Below are 19643 nucleotides of genomic sequence, written 5' to 3'. Positions count from 1 at the left end.
GTGACTGCTGTACACACGATGTTTGCCACTGTTTCGCACGTATAGGGTGGATGTGAGATTCTTCACACATTTTCTCTGTTTCTGTATTCTCATTTCCCTGCTTCCTGAAAATCATTCGGGATATTGTTGTTCAACAGAGCTCATCAGTCACAACAACAACGCTTCCATTTTGCGCGTTGCTTCAAGTATACTACGTGGCTTCACGCCTTTTTGTCTTCTCTTGAAGAATGTGCCATACTTGACTGACCTCTCTTTCTCTACATAAAGTCGTTGTATTCCAGCAGTTTTCTTTGCATATTCTCTACCTCTTGCCATATTAAGCTCAGCACTTTGACAGCCGCGAACTCAATACTTCAACCTAATACCTCTCCTCTGCGAGAAGCACGTTCTATACTTGCTCAAACGCCTTTCTTTACTTACATTTCGGCCTGCCTACTAGAAATCACTGACCTACTCTTGGGAGAGGATCATGACACAACCATCCCCACCGCCTGCAAGCCATCATAGCGGCCATAACGACAACCACGACCCAATCCAACTCGATCGGACTGTCCCGACCCACTTACGTCCTGCACAGATACACCCTGACAACCTCCACGACCTCTATGAACTCATCGCTGCAGCCAAGCACGTAGTTGATTGCTGTGGCATGTATACCCCTCGACTACGAGAAGCATTATCTCATGAACTCATGACGGCGAAAACTCGGATCGCAGAAGTTCAAGGAATAGAGGAAGAACTTAGGCAAGATATTATCATACTGAGAGATGAAAACGCGGTGCTAAAGGGGAAAGATGAGACGTTGTGTGAAGAGAATGCGGTGCAGGATGGGGATCTTGATGCTGGAGGGGATATGATGCAAGCGTTAGCGGAGCGTTCACAGCATTTGCATCAGGGCGTTCAGGATCTGAATTGCATGATGCAGGTGCTCGTAGAGGAGGTCTCTTCGAAAAAAGAGGATATGGAAGAGAATGAGCATGAGGCAGCTGGTCATTATTTCGAGGGTGGATGGGAAGACATGGCGAAGTTTTGGCGAGATGGAATGCCTGTAGACCATGACTCAGAGCCGGAAACCGAAAATCGGCTTGCAGATGCGAATCTCTCAAACATGGCATATTGGTTCGAGCGTAGCAACGCACCTAGCCCCGAGCAGCGACAGTCACGGCACAACGACAGAGAAATACTACGGCAGATCGAAACGGAGAGGTCCATCCTCCAGCTCCAAGACCGCTTAGAGAGAATGGAGATGCAGATCAAGCATCTCACAAATCGACTTGATGCCCAAGAAACAGAGTGGAAGCTGGCTGTCGAGAGCATACCGGTATTGCTTGGGGCAATCTATGGCGATCAAGAAGAAGAAGAAGAAGAAGAAGGAGAAGAAGAAGAAGAAGAAGAAGAAGAAGAAGAAGAAAAAGACGCCGACGACGACGACGATGAGCCGTATCATACATATAGTGAAGGCTTGGACGAGTTTGAAAGCTCAGATGAGAACGTGCCGTTAAGAGGTGGTATGGGTGGCCGAGACGAAGACGAAGAGTTTGTGTACGACTATGGAGGTTACACAAATTGGGATCAGGCGGATTTACTGGCGCAGGGCGAGGTTGCAAGTATCAATGACAAGGACGAGATTATCCAGGAGCTGAGACAAAAGGTTGAACGATTAGAGGAGCAGATCCATACGCTCACAGTAGCGGCGCACCGAGAGGATCTCTTCCAACCAATCGATTTCAACATAACGGCCAAGGACGGCGACAGTAAAGCAGCGAACATTCCCCAGCAAACTCCTTCTGGTCCGATCTTAACGTCCATCTTCTATCAAACGAAGAAGGGAGACATAAATATCAACTTACGTGGCGGCAGTGACGAAGTAGAATGTGAAGGCAATGGCAGTTGCGATCATGCTAGCGCTGAAGTTCGTAGCTCCATGTCAGTATCACCGCATCTTCTTTGCCAGCGAGCCACGTCACGAGTTGGAGATTCGACGATCAACTACATTATCGTATACCTGCCTCCAGGGTTCATCGTTCCCGATTGCACGAAACCCGAGCTAGTCTTTCACAGCGCCGCGACGATTTACTATTTCCCTACAGGAGCAACAGAAGAAGTCGTGCAACAGGAAGCATGGAAGCAGAAAGGTTGTGGTGATGGGCAATGGCAGGATGTCGAGTTCCACAAGATACAGTCAAAGCAAGTGTTCAAGAAAGCGATTGCAGATATGTGGGAAAAGATGGGACTTGGTTGGGATACCCTGACACGGGGATACTGGGACTTTGGTGAGAAGGATAACGATGGAGACATGTATATGGTCAACGACAACAATCTCTTTCTCATGAACCGTACACGGGAGGTAGCTGTTCCACATATCCGTGGCGGAGCCGGCGACGAACCAATCCAGACACCATGGCCTACCGACGAAGACGACTTATCAAATGAGTTCAAGCGTATCTACGATAGCCTCATGGACGAAGCCAGGATCGCTCTCATGACAGATTCTCCAGAACAACGCGTACAAGCTTGGATGACCGTGGCCACAGCGGCCGAAACGCGCAACTCCTCTCTCGGACGCGAACTTGAGACCTTTCGAGAGATGAACGATAGCCTCATTCAAGATCTACAGTGGCATATGGATGTACAAGTGAACTTGGAGGAGCGGCTCGAGGCTGCAGAAGCAGACAAGAGGGCTATGGCTGACGAGTACCAGAACCTTAGGACACTTCTTCATCGTCTAGTGGCGGATAGTGATATCCCTGTCGCTTGTACCTGTGGGGAAGAAACAATTCCAGCTTACGAGGATCGCAATAGGTCACCGGTTCTGGCAACGATACGAGGTGGTGACGAGGAAGCATTGCTACAGACAAGACCGACGAGTGGTGCTGAGACCGGACAGAATGCGGCAGCAACAGCACCATCTGATTCTCCTTGTTCGAGCACTGTTACTACAGCCAAGTCTTTCGTCTACTACCCACAAAGATCTACAATCGTTTTCCCCGATACTCCTCCATGTATCTACCTATTTCCCTACAATTCCACATTACTAGAGATCTACGAGATCCTCAAAAAGGGGTGTGGAAGAGAAGATTTCCGAGATGATCCGCACATTGCGCGCATCTTGGAGATTATGAAGATCCGCGAAGATATGGGTATTTATCTACCTGAAGATGTGAGCGATGAGCGAATCACTATTGATATACCAGAAATTCTCACAGGGTGCCAACTGGATTGCAAGACGAGAATAGCTGCGTGGCAGGTGTTGGACGCAGATGCGGGAAGCCTTGAGAAGCTCATAGAAAAGCTTGATTTTGAATCGAGTACAGATAAGTCGAACGGTGATATCCGGACTAATAGTACGTCGAGCGAAGGAGAGAAGGACTATTACCAAGACATCGGGGACTTGGTGAACTCGTTTGATGATCCAGTCGATACTGACAATACGATCGACTGGCTAAGATCCTGCGCATGCCAGACCCGTTCCGTGTACGGTCGCGAGTCGTACTATAAGATTCCTCATCCGCAATCACCAACTATCTCTAAGCCACCACCTATGGTATCGGTCCGTGGCGGTGGTAGTGACCCAGAGTATCGGTCTCATACTCCATATAACCACCAAAAATCTCCGCTCTATTACCCACAACTGACTCCTCCGTCAAGCGCACCTCCGAACACCCCAGCGTCTTACAGCACTATTGAGCCACCGCCTTGTCGCGTACTCAAAGCTGAAGAGATTGCCATTGGAAAAGGACCATTGAGCCTACGACTTGGCCGTTTCATGTTCCCTCCCAAATTCATGCAACAGCGTGAAGATGATATCCGTCGCTTTGACTGGCAATATATCAGGAGACTGAGCCCTCAGTTTAAGGACAAAAGCTCCAGAGGTTTCAGGTACACTAAAAGTGCACACTGTGAGGAGTGGGCTACACAATTAGATAAACATCGAGAACATTGCGACTATTGCCAAGGAGTCTTTCTTGAAGAAGAATATGCCTCTGGTGACCAGAGCCTAAGGCATGCAGAGGAGGCTCCGAAGCCGACGAGCGGAGCTCGTAGACCATGGAAGAAGAGAAATTTGCCGCAGAAGAGCGTTGTCGCATCTGTGACCGCTATTGTAGAGGATGTCGATCCGCGGTTGAGGGGTGGTGCCGGTAGCGAGGCAGATCTTGAGTACGACAGCGAGGACTGGCGATGTGAGTGGGATGATTTGGCCAGCCAAACGCAAAGCGCAGGCTACCGGCCTCGTGCTTTCCGCAACTCTAGTACCTTTTCCACGGAGATAGTAACATCTCCTCCCTCACCTGTTGATCGCGCCGTCACGTTACGTCGCTGGCCTCAGCAACCAGACCTGTGCACTGCCATGGAGTTTATAAGAGACGGACCCACTATATCGAAGCTTGAAAGAATGCATATGAATACGTCAGAAGCACGTGCAGGTAAGTTACTCCTTTCACCGCGCTACATTGGCTCTGACAACCTGACTGGATCAAAGACTAGACACCCAGTGTTACTAGAAACAAGAGCAGCAAAGGGCGGATTAGTTCGAGAGAGACCGTTCACGAGATCCCGATGCCTTCAACATGGAACTTCCAAGGGTGTGTTTGTTCCAGAAAGCGACAGCGTGTTAGATCTTAGAGCTGAGAGTTGGTTGAAGAACCCTCGGCCAGCTCCACCTCCGCCATTCTATCGCCGCTCTGCATCATCGAGCTAATATTACCAGCAGCCACATGATATCGGTCTCACGAAGGTGTACGAATCGAATTGTTCTATGCGATTCGATGCGATTCCGAGAGAATTATCATTCCGGAGTGGCCGACACCAGGTGTTTCCGGCGGGAAGTGATTTCCCAGGGAATGTACTCAGAATTAAAAGTCAAAGGACATTCAGAAACGTGCATCTGTCAGCGATGTGCAGTGATGAGGTGTATGGAGAACATGTTAGCCCCAGGCCCGTGGAAGAGCCTATGCCTTCATCACCTAAGCCGCGACGACTATTAAGGAAGATATACAAGCAATATGCAGAGCTTTTGGCCATGTTTCTAACTTGTCTCAACATGCTGAGACAAAGACTCCTGGCGAAGAAGCCAAAGAAGAGTGCTTCGAGCTTACCCACCAGAGCACCAGCAGCGCCAGCACCCTCGCGAATGGGCTGGGAGGCTCGGTGCATGAATCTTCGACATCATCCCTTACTATTCGACAAGTCACTTCCGCCAACACCTCACGCATCGATTTCAACCTTTGATCTGCATCCTGAGCCTAAGGGAAAGTTTCCTGCCGGGCTCCATCTTGAACATAAAGAGAAAGCGCGTGCAGTGTCTTGGGCATCCATATCGACTATCGAACACGCACAACATATTGCGCAGGCACAGGATCGTGCTAACGGGGACTTTGTCAATCAGGAAGGGGGTGAGTGGCGTGTACCAACTGTGGCCGGACCATCGGATTTGGTAAAGGAGGCACTCATGTGGCTGAAATATGAAAAAAAAAATCGGGAAAGATGGGAAAATCAGTGTTTGAAGGAAGTATGAGAGACGATGATTTGTACGAGTATGCTCGCAGTAACGATTGGGCTGTACTATAGAGCAAGACACCTCGAAGAGAAGTAGACTTTCCCAGTCATAAGCTTACAGTTCTCTACCACCAACTCTCCCGAATTTCTCAGGATTTTGCTCCACCTCTCCCGTCACATTCCGCATCACTGCCTGTACAAACTCCGTTTTGACTGCCCATGAAGCCATCATGCGTAAGAACTGCATGGTGAAGACTGCCAACACTAGCTCAATGGCTTCGATGAAGAGGATCTGCTTGTACGCTGGGACAACGACGAAGGCGATGAGGCGAACAAAAGGTGCGACGGAGAAAAATGTGCCTAGGAAGCCGAAAATAAGGTGCTGATGATGGAGGTCAGTTTTATCCCGAAATGGACGGCAGGCATAGAATCTTACGCTTTTCAGCCCGACAAAGACGGACATTGGCGAGTTCAACTTCAGAAGCTGCCGGAGTACATGCTGCACCGTCAAAAACCATAGCGTCCCCACTGTCAGTTCGAGTACCCATTTCAAGAATGTATTGCAGATGTTCAACGACGCCCGATTCACCCTACCCTGTGCGATCCACTTCTTGACGACTTCTTCTTCTCTATCCTCACTCTCTTCCACTTTCTCTTTTCCCTGATACGTGACATCTCGACGTCTAGGTCGAGCGGGCAGAATCTTCTCTAGTCCAACGAACCACCAATACTGGAGTATCACGAGAATGAATACGATCAGCACCTCCCTTGGTAGTTCCCGGCCGTAGAAAGATTCTTTTGTAGCGTTTTTCGTATTGGGGATAAGCTCGGTTTGATTTTTCGGGACAAAATAGCTCCACGTGGTACCGTTCGTCTCGTTGACGGTGCGCATCACGTAATTATCAGCCTCGTCTTTGGGAATCACACTTTTCTGCATCTTTTCCAGACGCGCATTGTGGGCCTGCTCGGCAGCGGTCGCATTGTCAAGCATCCCAGCCAGATGGCTGAAAGTCTCGTCATGGATTACTGCATCGAACATGTTTTCGGAGACGTAGTGGGTGTAAAGCAACGAGACAGTACAGATCGCGGTTGCTTGGAGGACAACATTGCGCATCGTTGGTGAGAAGCGCATGGCCGTGACTTGTGTATCAGTTCGAGATGGATGATGGAAGAACGTAGAAGGTGAGCTTCGTAGCTTTAGATGTAAATCAACCAAGGCTTATATGAATTCTGCGACTCTAAACCAAATGATGGAGGATTTTAGGCCTCTCGCGTGTCTGCCTAGCAGCAATGCCACATTGGACGCCTTATCCACGATTTTTCAGGAAGGAATGAAACTTGAATAGAATCCATAGTCGTAGATCGCCACATCAGACCGATAGTGCCGTGAACGGCACGTCTTATCCGCTGTTTCGACGTGGTTATCATGAAGGCCGCGTCACATTCGTCGAAGGTATGCGGGTCTCGGAAGGCTTGAAGCGCTATCCTCTTTTTGAAGTGGCTCATCTGACCACGTGATGTACATTATTTCCGAGATCCGCCTTGCCGCCTCGCAACGTCATATCTCCGCGCTCTAAGTCTCGAGGTGTTACGACTCCGTGCGATATGATCTCACATATTCATCGATCTAACCGCATATATCCTTCGCGACATGTCTTTATGATTGATCGAGATGGCGCAGCAGTATCTGCACAGTAAAAATACAGCTACCAACAAGGCCCGAGACTGTGAATACCCCTCGCGTACACGCTCAGTTATACTTACGACTTAGACATTATCGTCATCTTACATGGAGATAACACCAGAGCAATGGACCACGAAGCACTACTGAGGAATTAGCCTGGATAATATCGAGGCCTAATAGTCTATTCACGCGAGCGCTGTCCTGGACTTGCACACCACGCCTCGGACGTGCGGACAGCTGGTTCTTAACCACATCTTTCATGGAGGAAGCAGATGAACGCCAAGAGTTACGAAATTGACTGTGCCACAGTAACACATGATTGCTTGATGCACAGCGTCTATCCATCTCCAAACGAGGATATATAACCGGGGAAGCGAGCTAAAGATGCTGTTGGGAATCTGCGAAGGAATTTCGTAAAATGTTATCGCACTTTTTCTCGGAGCTACCTTGGGATCATCGCGCAATCTGGAGATATCGTATGGCTACCATTTCCCAGGAGATGTTCACGACTGTTAACTGTGTCCTTGGCCAATTTAGAAGTCCCCATATATGTGCTATAGACATGTTGTGCCGAGATGAATAGCGAAAGACACCCAGTGGCCATTATTCATAAATACTCATGTTGAGAAGCATATATTCTCTTTTCTAGTCTTCTGTCGTCAGTCGCCAGTTGATACAAGATACACGACACCATCACCCTCATACTACCTTGCCTAGCATGCGCTCATCAATCGTCGCCCTCTTTACCTTCGCAGTCGCAGCGGTAGCCATCCCGGACTCATCTAGGGAAAAGGTCAGTCCCCCTCTCCTAGCATTAAGCTGGCCTTGTATCTGATGAACGAGACATAGCGAGGAGATATATCCCCTAGGCATCATCCGAGAGACTTGTTGGACATAATCGAGAAGCGACAGGCGTGCTACCAATACGGTTGTATTAAGGATTCTGATTGCGTTGACAACGGCTGTGCCTACTGCGGTCATCCTGTACACCCGGGGCCTGCTCTCGGTCTTTGCGTTCGGTATGCACCTGCAGCAGGGGAGTCTGTGTAAGAGCGAGGAATATTATCGCGATGGAGAGTCACATACTAGTCACGAAGAATGAACGACACATATCCTGATCAGTTAGCGAAAGATCTTCGTCATAGTAATCTTTCCACGCCGTGCCAAAAACTGGCCAGCAGCAATGTCTCACTTGTACCTCTTCGCTCACACGAATCCATAGTGCTCTTTTGGCGGCTATCCACTACCTCCAAAACTGATCTCATCATTTCAGTTTTGAGTAAAGGAAGCGATAGTAGAGGCTAACATCTAATCAGCGAGTGCTGCACTTTGTGAATATGCATCCATTGACTTTCGGATGCGCACATTTGACCTTGTGGTTCGTAAATTTCCCCATATGTCCCCCTCCTCACCTCCATCACGACAGCCGAACAAAGAGCGTCCTACTCAGGCGCAATATGCCCAACATGAATTGTCTCCTCTATATAGCTTTCATGGAGACAATTGAAAGCATCGCAGCCAACAATTACCCATGCCTGCTCCAAAAAGAGTTCTTGCAGTACGCAAGCTTTGCATTAGTTTCAGAGGACTACGGACAACCTCGATCTGTTGCACAAACACCTCCCCAGTGTAGGTGTTGTGAGTTGATTGAGATGAGCGACGATTTTCTCCGTGCTTCTTAACTTGTTCATGATGTTTACAGTCGAAGGTGTCTGAAGCGTGATAACCTCAAAAAGCTCGACCAATGACCGGAGCTCGAACGATTAGCGCAACTATCCCCTTTGGGACTAGTACCCCACCAACGCGCCGGCAATTTTGAGCAGCTCGAACTTCCTGCGCACCGCGCGACGATTTCTTATCCTTCAACCCCTCTACGACAGACGCAGGATATCCATTTCTTTGCGCTCCCCACCTCCTCCAAACCGCCAAAATGTCCACAACCGTACGTACAACTGCTTTGCTGTCCAGCGCAAGGGAGCAACAGCACCCCGCGCACAAATGAACAGTAGGCTAAGTACCTGTATTACAGAAGCGCAGCACCGCCGCCAAGAAGGGCCAGAAGATCACCAAGAAGTTCATCATCAACTGCTCGCAGCCCGTCAACGACAAGATCTTCGACATCCAGGCTTTCGAGAAGTTCCTCCACGACCGCATCAAGGTCGAGGGCCGCACTGGTAACCTTGGCGACACCATCCAGATCAGCCAGCAGGGCGATGGCAAGATCGAGGTCATTGCGCACCAGGAGTTCTCCGGCCGCTACTTGAAGTACCTGTACGTTCAATTCTGCATCTTGCAATGGTAAAGGGTACAAGCTAATGCCATGACAGCACCAAGAAGTTCCTCAAGAAGCAGCAGCTCCGTGACTGGCTCCGCGTCGTTTCCACCTCCAAGGGCGTCTACGAGCTCCGCTTCTTCAACGTTGTTAACGACGAGGCGGATGAGGATGACGAGTAGATCTACGATACCACTTGATGATACCAACATGGCTTGCATAGAATGGAGTCTAGGGTTCGGAAAATGAGATGGGTGGAGGTCTACATGGCATATAGCACGATCTAATGAATTGATGCATTTGCCAACGACAAGTTATTATGCATATGTGCCTGACTTCTGCACTTAGCCGTTGTTCGCATTTCGCTTTTGGAGAACCATTCTTGATGGATTTTACTAAACCCGGTCGCAGGGAATTCATCTCAGGCACACTTGGAGGATTAGGGATCCCTGAGAAAAGTCTGCGATGTCACACGCGAGAAGCGAGTTAGCTTGACGCCAAAAATTTACCCACCTACTCCACACGATGCTAGGGAGGAGTTTGCAATATCTTCCGTACCAGGGTTGACGAAGTGGAACGCGGATCGCACCTACCCATCATCTTTCCTGGAGTCGGCTGTGGAAGAAGCTTGAGTATAAGTCACCATGGACAATACTCCAGATGTCTGCTGGTTCTGAAGCCGAACCGAAAAATTGTCTTGTCCTGGCTCAAAACCAACGTAAGCAGCACGATTGCAGTTCCTCGACGTCTTCAGGTAATTCTCCTAGAAACAGGAACCGTGATATTGCGTGCTTGCGCTGCCTTGGTGTTTTGTGGAGAAATTGAAAATCTTGCTGTAAGTACTAGAGGGAACAGTTGCATACTTTCTACGGCAGATCGACAGGTGTAAAAGGAGATCGTAGTACTGTTTATGCGCGGGTACTAGCGGTGCGCTGGTGTGGGTATGCTCGTCGCGAAAAACCATTCCTCGCGAAACGAGATCCACTTGGTCCAAGGCGTGTGAGGCGTGTCCGTGAGACGTGTTCTCCTGACGCGCTTGCGTGTCACACCTGTCATTGACATGTGAAGAAATTTCGCATGAGCCCGGATGGGGTTCCGTGGACTTGGAGCATAAAGCTTGGTATTACGGTATTGCTGCCGCCGGTGTTCGGAATGAAAAGATGTACTTCGGACATTTACTCCGCATACAAATCCGGGTTTCTTCGGCATTCCATAGAGAAAAGCGAAGCCGAGGGCACTAGAAGCGCTGTGGAAGACTACTTTTGTGCGCGATAATAATAAAAGGCTGAATACGACGGAGGAGACGCCGATATCAGGAGCGCCACAGCGGAAGCGCCGTACGCCATCGACTTGAGACGGTTGATGAAGTTCAAGAAAGGTATACCGAATCGGGCCGTCCTAGATCGAAGCTTTGTGCCCTAATGAGGCTACGAAGAGCCGCAATGCAGGTGCATTCACTAGAAGTCTAGACACCGCGAGTTATGTCTGCTTCTAGAAACCGTGCGAGCGGTGAGACGTTGTTCGATGCTGCCAACATGGTGCCATAGCACGTTCACGGGCCATTGGATGGCGCCAGGCGCACGTCAAATTTCGACATGATGACTCTGAACACGCGTGGCATGCCAGCCCAAGACGCACATGTCGACAACGGGAATGAGATCCCTGAACGAACCATGGGCGCGCCACACGGGCTCAATGCACCGGTGTAGAATGGTACGAAGAAGTCAGGGATGCAGAGGTTGCAATAATTTTACCGGATCGGGAACCCTGCTCTTGGCAGATCGCGGACGCCATGCAAGCGTCACCGTTGTTAAGCGTTAAGCGAAGTATCGTGAGATTCGCAAGCTGGTGTTTTGGAGCCTGGCCTGCCCTGACCCACATGTAGACGTCGGGCCTCTCCGACGCGAAACTGCTTGCGTGAGCGGAACCGCTGGTGTTTCCATCGAGTAATGTAGAACAGTCTGGTCTCCCAACAGTGGGTGCTCTCACACGAGCCACCTCAGGTAACAGCCAATATCGGGCCGGAACGCCAAAGTGTGTAAAGAAGCTGTAAAGGATCTGGGATAGGTGGAGTACCCAGTCAGCGTTTGTATTCGCACCACGGTGGGTGTGAGGAAAAATTCAACGCATTACCTAACGACGGCGCGCCTTGGCATCGATGAACATCGCGATGCACGACCAACATGACTGTGAATTGACGAAGACGTTGCACAATTAGCAATACGCAGTGTGGGCGAGTAGAGCACATGATGATTGCCCAGACAAGTGTCAGGTGCACATTCTGCGGTGACGGTTCGCGCCCCTGAAAAATGCGGGGAGGCGCTCCGGTGATGGGCAGTCCGAGGAGATGCTCGAAAGTTCATCCCCAGAGTCACACTTCTGAGGCGATCATAACGCCATGTTGCGGGGAACAGCGCATCAGATGTGCGTCAGCGAATGAATGCTAGCGGGCGGAAAGTCTGCCGTTGCGATGGACGAGAGCCCCAGGGTTTTCCGGTGGAGACAGTCTGGTATAATGTGTGCTGGAGGGGAAGGCCGTCGGCGAGTCACATATGTTGGCCGGTGATGCATCAAGCCACCACGGTGCCTTGTTGGCGGCGGGAAAAGCACAAGCTGAATTTCGGAGTGCATTCGGCTATGGTGATCAATCGGCGGTCAGCATAACTGCGTGTGCGTGGTGATGCATAGCAAAGTCAGTTGGGCGTGAATAATCACTCTTTCTGGTACAAGCTCAGCTGAGAAGGTTGTTGACGTCTTTTTAGTCGGCAGGCACGACAGTTACAGGACGATCACGAGAGCGGCAGGCCGTGCGTACCTTCCTCCTGACCCAAAAATTGTATGGAAGGCGCAGGGGTGGGCTTGCTTGAACCCGTTAGCGTGGCGTGCGCCATCCCTGCATCTGGCGTTAGCGATGAAATCATGCGAAATCGAGTTTCTCTCATGTAAAACTTCCATGAAAATGCGTCTACGCCTTTAAATAAGGCCACGCCCTACCCCAAGTAACCCCCTTGGTTACTCTGCAAGTCAGAACATGTTCCTGCCACAGACACTTATTAACCACCTACACTCCCACAAGGTCAACTCTTGAACGTCGCACTTATCAATTACTTGCATATCGGATCGCGGCCCACGCCTTCACACCATTGGCCAGCCTCTTATCTCGCAGGTTCTCAACTACAATTATCCACTCACGTCACTCAATCTCAGCCCTACCCCGGATTCTTTATCATGCCCGGTCGTCTGTTGAGCACCCTCGCGAGGGTTGCGCCCACGCCATTGCCTAAACTGGACCCCGTCAAACCACACGCCGAGGGCCTGCTCCCGCCAGTCTACTCATACGACGCACCCCGCGTAAAAGCAAAGTCCAAGTCGGAAGAGTCGCTCGTCATGGATATCTTCAATCGTCACAAGCATGACAAGCACGCGAAGGAAAAGGAAGAAGTCAAGAAGAGCCCCAAGGTTGAGGCTCAGGGTGCGGCTTCCATGAACATGAGCGTCGAGTCGCCACCCATTGTCTTCTACAACAGCCCCCAAACTTCGACTGGCGCAATTTTCTCGGGTCAGCTCGTCATCAATGTTCATGATCCCTACGTCACCGTGGAAAAATTCGAGATGCGCATGCTCGCCATCGTTTCCACTAAGAAGCCTGTCGCCCCACACTGTGCCGAGTGCAGCACGCAAACCACTGAAATCCACAAGTGGGAGTTCCTGACGCATCCTACCACCCTGCGTCATGGTCCACACACTTTCCCCTTTAGCCATTTGCTACCGGGACACCTACCCGCGACTACGCATGGCAGCCTCGCTACCGTCGATTACTACCTGTCTGCTGTTGCCACTACCTCATCGGGAAAGATTACCTACAAGCGTAACCTTGACATCAAGCGCGCCATCTTCCCGGGTGCCGAAAAGCACTCCATTCGAATCTTCCCACCCACCAACCTAACCGCTTCCGTTAAGCTGCCACCGGTCATCCACCCGATTGGCGACTTTCCCATTGAGATGCGCTTATCCGGTATCGTTCAGAACAAGGCGGACTCACAGACGCGCTGGAGACTTCGCAAGCTCAACTGGCGTATCGAAGAAACCCAGAAGTTCATCGCTCCAGCTTGCGCCAAGCACATCTCCAAGGTCGGTGGTGAGGGCAAAGGCGTCCTTCATGAGGATGTCCGCGCCATCGCTAGCGAGGAGGTCAAGACTGGCTGGAAGACCGACTTCGAGAAGGGCGAAATCGATGTAGAGTTCCAGGCTGCCTGCAACGTCGGCCTCAAGCCTCTATGCGACATGGAGAGCCCTAGCGGAATGAGCGTTAAGCACAACCTTATCATCGAGATGGTCGTTGCTGAAGAGTGGGCACCACTGAAGAAGCTTAGCCAGGCTACTCCTACTGGTGCTGCCCGCGTTCTCCGTACCCAGTTCCACCTCGTTCTTACTGAGCGCTCTGGTATGGGTATCGCCTGGGACGAGGAGCAGCCCCCTCTGTACGAGGACGTTCCCATTAGCCCGCCCACTTACATCGAGGACTGCGAATTCCCATGGTCCAACAACAGCTCTCGTTCCGGTAGCTTCAGCCTGGAGCAGTAGCTTTGAGCCTTCCATTTCTTTTCATTATCTATACCCCATTTACGATGCAACCATCGACGCTTCACGAATCTCCTTACTGTGCCATTGGCCTGATTTTGCTTGGAACTATCACTAGTGGACTGTAGGATATACCCGGCGTCGCGTTCATATGCTCGCCACTCTTCTTGTTTGTTTTTGTATGGCGTTTTGGTTCATTGCTGAGTTACTTGAGTTGGGCCTGTACGGTGCCCCTTTTGCATCGGATGAATATCCAGCGGGCGTTTTGCATTAGCACAAAGAAAAGTTCAACTGTCAGATCACGCGTTGTGATATACATAATAGCAAGTAATACATAGTATCAGCAGAATCAACTTCTACGCTCTCACACCAGTACACGTTCCATCCTTCGATCAAGAGACCTCAAACTACGACCAGTGATTGTTTTTCAACATGCAGACGCTACTACGTGGCGGAAACTTGCTGCACCAGCCCCTCAGCTTCACATGCCCGTCGCCAGCACCACCAGCCTCCACCTGCCAGCCAGTTCAGATCTCACCGCTTCACCACTCATCCCCATCGGATACACCTTCCCAAAACGTACCTCACGATATTCGCCTCTTGAGTCGCACTACCGGAGAAAAGTCTTTACCCACGTTACACGGCTAGCACAGCATTCTAGAACACAAGTCTCCCCACATCCCTGATACATGACATGCAACCAGCGCGCCTCGCATCGGCACTTGCGGTACCATGCCGATGACACATAACATGCACTTGAGCGGGTACCTTACTTGCTCGCCCTGGTATGCACACTATACTTCATCCTGGCCCCTTGTCGGGGATCACTCGCATGAGGCAAGGCTCTGTCCCGCCGAACCGGTGGCTTTAGAACATCAGACGTCAGGGCTAGAATGCCTGATCAACCAGGGATCGGAGGTGCGCGATGGGATGGGATTGTTGTATTCTTCCATGTTTGGTGAGGCGATGGGCGGGAAAGGATTTCCTATTTGGGGTATGCAGGGCTGTGCGGCTCTGCGGGGTCTTGGCGGGGAAGAAATATAGAATCTGGAGTGGCGATGCGGGTATGTGGTGATGTAGGCCGAGATGTTGAGGATGTTGATCTTCGTATTGTGGTGGTGGTGATGAGGTTGATGTTCGGTGATGGCTCGGGTGGGTACGGCGAGTAGTGGGTATGCCAGGGAAGAGACGAAACATGGTTCACGCGATCGAGCACTCCTTTGACCTCATGGTTCTCATCCTTCAACTGACGTAGTCATTCCCTCATGCTCAATCTCTCACGATCATCCGATCGAAGCGTCAACACGCGCGTCCGACTGCATCGAGTTTTTCATCTGCTCGAATGCATCCGTAAACTCTGTACAATCCCAGACATCATCGTCTTCAGGAACGAATCGCGAACCTGCGTATTCATCTTTCGATAAACCGGGCGATGGTACCATCTCTAGGTGCAAGATCTGACGCATTCGCTCGTCTTCCCACCAAGACCTTTGACCCATCCAAGTAGCAACCAGACCAACACGCTGCTCCCTAGTCTTGTTGGTCACAGCGAAGAAAGCCGGTTTGAAGTTCGTCCCACGCGGCGGCTTCAATGAGAATGTCAGTGTTTCCAAGTTTGGAAACTCTTCTAATATCGTCTTGCCATTGCGTAATACCTCAGGCCAAAACCGTCTCTTCCAGCAATAGCTCACATGCTCGAGAGACTTCTCAAAGATGCCGCGAGGACTTGCTTCAGTTAAAACGTGCCTTACTAAACACATGTTGGCAAGTCCGACGTTGATGTTGCCTAGGGCCCAGAAAGAGAGGACGTTCATTCCATAAAATACTGGGCTGCTCTCCGCCCGAAGCTGTCGACATGTTCTCCAAAGTGCGACAGGTATTTGGCCAGTGCTTAGCGGTTGCGGTTCAATCGGTCCGTCACCGCCATGCCGGATGTTCATTGCTCTCGCGACTGGCCGGACAGCAAAGGGGTCGCGCGAGTAAACGAGAATCGCGCCTGGGACGCGAAACGCGAACTCATAGACTAGATCTCGAAGCTCGCGTGGTAGGTCCAGAAAGCCTACTCTAGAATCGTCCTCTTTGAACGATGGCGCCCAGGTAAGCGATGTGTTCGGTTGTTGCTGTGGTTGTTAGCTTGCAGGTGGCCAGGGGGTTGCGACCGATGGCACACACGTTTGACGCCATTGTCAATTGGCGTTCATACAACTGAGATGCAGGATATGAGAACGAAGGCAACAGCTTTTCACTCTTCGTGATGACTGCGATGTGGTAAAGGGCGGAAGAATGACAGGCAGAATTCCCGAACTAACTGTTTTGGGTACGATGGGCGGGGCTCAATAAATCTCGCGATTGGAGTTGTGGATCTATCCTCGCGTCCTCGCCTTGTGATACTACTGACTATCCATACAAGCTTTTCGCATGTCGCGCATTTGTTCTAATACGGCTGTTCCATGTCTCTAACATGTCTATGCTAGCTATCAGAAACGCGTAGACATGGCTGCAGGCATTGTCCGCACTTGACGCAATGGCTTCAACCACGGTGTACGTTTCGCTAAGACGTATTCGTTTGCAGCATAACTATATAACAAGAGCGCAGATCTACTCTGCTACTCTGACTTTCAAGTACCGTTTCTCTTCTTTTTCCCTAAAACGATAGACAGACAAGTCATGTGCGCTTCGTTCAGAACGGGCCGAAAAGAGCGACATGCGCCACGCTCCTTCCAACACGCCATCGTGCTTCTTCGTATCGATTCACTGTCACAATGTCAGCCCTAGACTTTCAGAAAAAAGCCTCCCCTGACCAATTTTTCCAGAACATTACTGCAGAGCTACATGTGGTGCGCTGGGATAGTCCTCGAAAACACTACTGACCGCGCCCATGTCTGAACATGCTTGAAAATCAAGATCCTTAGGAGCATCCACTACATCTTTCAAATTGACATGCCCCGCTCGCTATGGCTGCCTGGATTTTGGTGTTGCTTAGTGTATAAAGAAAGGCATTGAATCTGTCTCCAAACCACGACATCATTCTTGTTGCTCGAATTCCTCAAAAGGACTTGATTTCATGGCAATGTTTCCAGTGTGGTTTGGGAAATCCAAAAATACTGAGACTAGCATGATCTTGCCTTTTCATTCCAACTCCAGTACGCTCAGGCTTGCATTTCGTACTCTACTACTATTCTCAAAACCTGCGACACACTGGAGTATGGCGGGAGTACGACATGGTATAACCTGAGTTGTCCCAATGATCGCCTATGAAAAGACATACGCCACTACTTGCTCTCCTCTAAAAGTTTTGGTCACCTTCCTAAAACAACAAAATCAACATTGCCTTTTTCTACGGTCGTCCTTGCTACAGTATTCGCTTAGCTCATGCTCCAAAATGAGGAGCTTGACAACATATAAAGTCTTTGTCTCTTAGATCTCTTTGTCATCTTACCAATAATTCTCAGACATTCAAAATATGCTTAACAAAAACAACAAAGACAACAAGACAGATATCGATGGCTCTGCTGCCGCTGCCGCCGCCGACTACCAAAACTATCTTTGAATGGGACATGATCTGCGCGCTTGCTTTCTAGACACTGCAAAGTTGGCCATTGCTCGAACCGCAAACTATTTGCAAAACTAGAATGCAATGGCATGTCACCTAGGTGGCCTGCGCGCTTCTTCTTTCCTCTGAGAAGCAGATCCGCCGCTACACATGGGATAGTTGGCGCGTCCAGCCAGTGCGTATAAGATGTCTCGCTGCCTCGGTACCTCTCTCTCTTCCATCTTCCATTACATTTACCAAAAGCACCAAAATGACGCAAAAAAGTGAGATGTTGTTTTCCGCGCCGAGTGGTCTAAAGCTTTTGCATTCAACAAGATGCTTCTGCGTGGTGTCATCATCTTCTTCAATTACCATTATTCCATGTTTTTGTGACTGGAGAAAACAACAAAAAAACGTGAGTTATCATAATCATGTTCTTCTCTACCTTTTGAACTGGTCGTTTGATCAAGTCGAAAGAAAATACCAACATGTTTGGGTGGAGTGAGGAGAGCATGTACGAAAATCTCCTTGTGTACGCATATATGTCCGTGCCGGAGTCGGTTCGGAGTTCATCACAAAAGAACGTACTGAGCATATCATGAACTCGAGGTTCGAGGTTTGAGATCCAATATCAATACACACTAGGGTCCTGTTCGCTAGTTTTTCGTGACCTCGCTGCTAGATACCCTGGCAATAGTCAACAAAGTCACTCCAAAAAAATTGCGGCTTTGAGAGTCCCATGTTTTACTGTTCGATTGTTTTTTGAAGGTTATATCTTCCGTCGACTATACGCCCAATAAGCCTTCATGGGCAACTTCCAATCCACCTTTCTAAGACTCGCATCAAAGATGTCAAAGTCTACGCCCTGTAACCTATCCAACCAACTCTGCGTCGCGATACTCGGCATAAAAACCCCAAAGGCTTGTTCCACCTCCGCCAACTGCGCCTCCTGCCCTGTATTCATCTGCTGCACACTATATTGATGATCTTCCTCATTCTGGTGTTCAAAGTCATGGCCAAGGGTACCCTCTGATCGTAGTTTCGAAAGCATCTCGCGCGCAGTGATGAGATGATCGTTTGCGCGTGTTGCAACTGTGAAGATGGCGTCGCGCAGACCGGGAGCAGATGCGCCTTGTCGGAAGACGTCTTCTTCGCGGACGTTGGCTTCAGCCATTACGTCGAGGGGAAGAAGTACGGCGCCTTGGGTGGGGCCAGATTGGCCTGTCATAGAGTTACTTGTACCTAGTGGCTGTTGTGGAGGGAAGGCGATGAGTGGGATGCCGCGTAGTACAGCAGCGATACCCATGGCCTTGCCGATGTGCGATGCAATGTGGTCTGTGGTAAGGGAAGCTTGAGGGAGTGCCGACAACGTCAGATATAGCATTGTTGAGTATGTGTTCTCCGCGTAGCTCTCCAGTGCGGTCAAGGTGGGGTATGGTGGATTGCCTAGGTACTGTTCTCTTGTATTGATGATGCGATGGAACCAGTTCTTGCTTAGCCGTGCCTTTCCATCAGATCGCTCGTGTAAATCCTCAGCCGCTTGTGCTAAGAGAATGGCAACTGGCTCTTTCGGTGGCGTGCCAGCTAATGCCTTGGTAACAGTATCTCTCCAGAACTGCATGCGCATCATGCCAATTGTGGGTGTACTGGTCGTATCGGCGACACGAGCGACATCGACGTTGAAGGCGCGGATAGCGAGGTAGGCATCTCGGGAGGATTGTGGTATGAAGGTTTGGAGGATGTGTGAGGGCGCATCGTATGTTCTGACTAGGTTTGCGCAGTATGCTCGGGCACGTGCGATTTCATCTTGTGAGGGACGAGCCGCATTCTGCAGACAGGGCGTAGTGTGAAATTGCCTCCGTCGTGGGCTGGGGTAGTTGTGTATGCGCCGAATGGGAGCTGTGCGGAGCCTGGGAAGTGGCATTGAAAACTTTTGAGATGGAGGAAAACTATTGTACAAGGCAAAAACTCATGGCAGACCAGACAGAGGGTCAAGGAGAAATCGAGCAGTTGTTAAAGAATGACGAGATGTATGCACAATCTGGGGTAGACACAATTGCGCGTGGTAAGGCGCAAAG

The 19643-nt window shown here is 50.1% G+C and overlaps 8 protein-coding genes across 8 annotated transcripts; 4 read left to right on the top strand and 4 right to left on the bottom strand.

Moving 5' to 3' along the window:
• Nucleotides 1–469: 469 nt before the first annotated feature.
• On the top strand, nucleotides 470–4699 carry AA0111_g2860 (hypothetical protein; the record flags this gene model as incomplete). The annotated part of the gene is made up of 1 exon (XM_028648678.1): nucleotides 470–4699. One exon carries the CDS (start codon nucleotides 470–472, stop codon nucleotides 4697–4699), a length of 4230 nt encoding a protein of 1409 aa, XP_028509371.1.
• Nucleotides 4700–5611: 912 nt separating this feature from the next.
• AA0111_g2859 (hypothetical protein) lies at nucleotides 5612–6628 on the bottom strand (the record flags this gene model as incomplete). Its single annotated transcript, XM_028648676.1, has 2 exons — nucleotides 5612–5878; nucleotides 5933–6628. 2 exons carry the CDS (start codon nucleotides 6626–6628, stop codon nucleotides 5612–5614), a joined length of 963 nt encoding a protein of 320 aa, XP_028509653.1.
• Nucleotides 6629–7879: 1251 nt separating this feature from the next.
• Nucleotides 7880–8161, bottom strand: AA0111_g2858 (hypothetical protein; the record flags this gene model as incomplete). The annotated part of the gene is made up of 1 exon (XM_028648675.1): nucleotides 7880–8161. One exon carries the CDS (start codon nucleotides 8159–8161, stop codon nucleotides 7880–7882), a length of 282 nt encoding a protein of 93 aa, XP_028509654.1.
• AA0111_g2857 (hypothetical protein) lies at nucleotides 7899–8230 on the top strand (the record flags this gene model as incomplete). The annotated part of the gene is made up of 2 exons (XM_028648674.1): nucleotides 7899–7973; nucleotides 8030–8230. 2 exons carry the CDS (start codon nucleotides 7899–7901, stop codon nucleotides 8228–8230), a joined length of 276 nt encoding a protein of 91 aa, XP_028509649.1.
• Nucleotides 8231–9110: 880 nt separating this feature from the next.
• On the top strand, nucleotides 9111–9634 carry AA0111_g2856 (hypothetical protein; the record flags this gene model as incomplete). Its single annotated transcript, XM_028648673.1, has 3 exons — nucleotides 9111–9122; nucleotides 9210–9451; nucleotides 9508–9634. The coding sequence occupies 3 exons, from the start codon at nucleotides 9111–9113 to the stop codon at nucleotides 9632–9634; spliced, it is 381 nt and encodes a 126-aa protein (XP_028509650.1).
• A 3046-nt stretch (nucleotides 9635–12680) lies between these two features.
• AA0111_g2855 (hypothetical protein) lies at nucleotides 12681–14036 on the top strand (the record flags this gene model as incomplete). Its single annotated transcript, XM_028648672.1, has 1 exon — nucleotides 12681–14036. The coding sequence occupies one exon, from the start codon at nucleotides 12681–12683 to the stop codon at nucleotides 14034–14036; it is 1356 nt and encodes a 451-aa protein (XP_028509651.1).
• Nucleotides 14037–15316: 1280 nt separating this feature from the next.
• On the bottom strand, nucleotides 15317–16217 carry AA0111_g2854 (hypothetical protein; the record flags this gene model as incomplete). Its single annotated transcript, XM_028648671.1, has 2 exons — nucleotides 15317–16153; nucleotides 16206–16217. 2 exons carry the CDS (start codon nucleotides 16215–16217, stop codon nucleotides 15317–15319), a joined length of 849 nt encoding a protein of 282 aa, XP_028509652.1.
• Nucleotides 16218–18334: 2117 nt separating this feature from the next.
• On the bottom strand, nucleotides 18335–19489 carry AA0111_g2853 (hypothetical protein; the record flags this gene model as incomplete). The annotated part of the gene is made up of 1 exon (XM_028648670.1): nucleotides 18335–19489. One exon carries the CDS (start codon nucleotides 19487–19489, stop codon nucleotides 18335–18337), a length of 1155 nt encoding a protein of 384 aa, XP_028509645.1.
• Nucleotides 19490–19643: the final 154 nt, after the last annotated feature.

The sequence above is a fragment of the Alternaria arborescens genome (genome assembly GCF_004154835.1).
Source record: "Alternaria arborescens strain FERA 675 chromosome Unknown contig_5, whole genome shotgun sequence".
NCBI lineage: Eukaryota > Fungi > Ascomycota > Dothideomycetes > Pleosporales > Pleosporaceae > Alternaria > Alternaria arborescens.
This window is presented reverse-complemented; position numbering and strand designations above follow the sequence as displayed.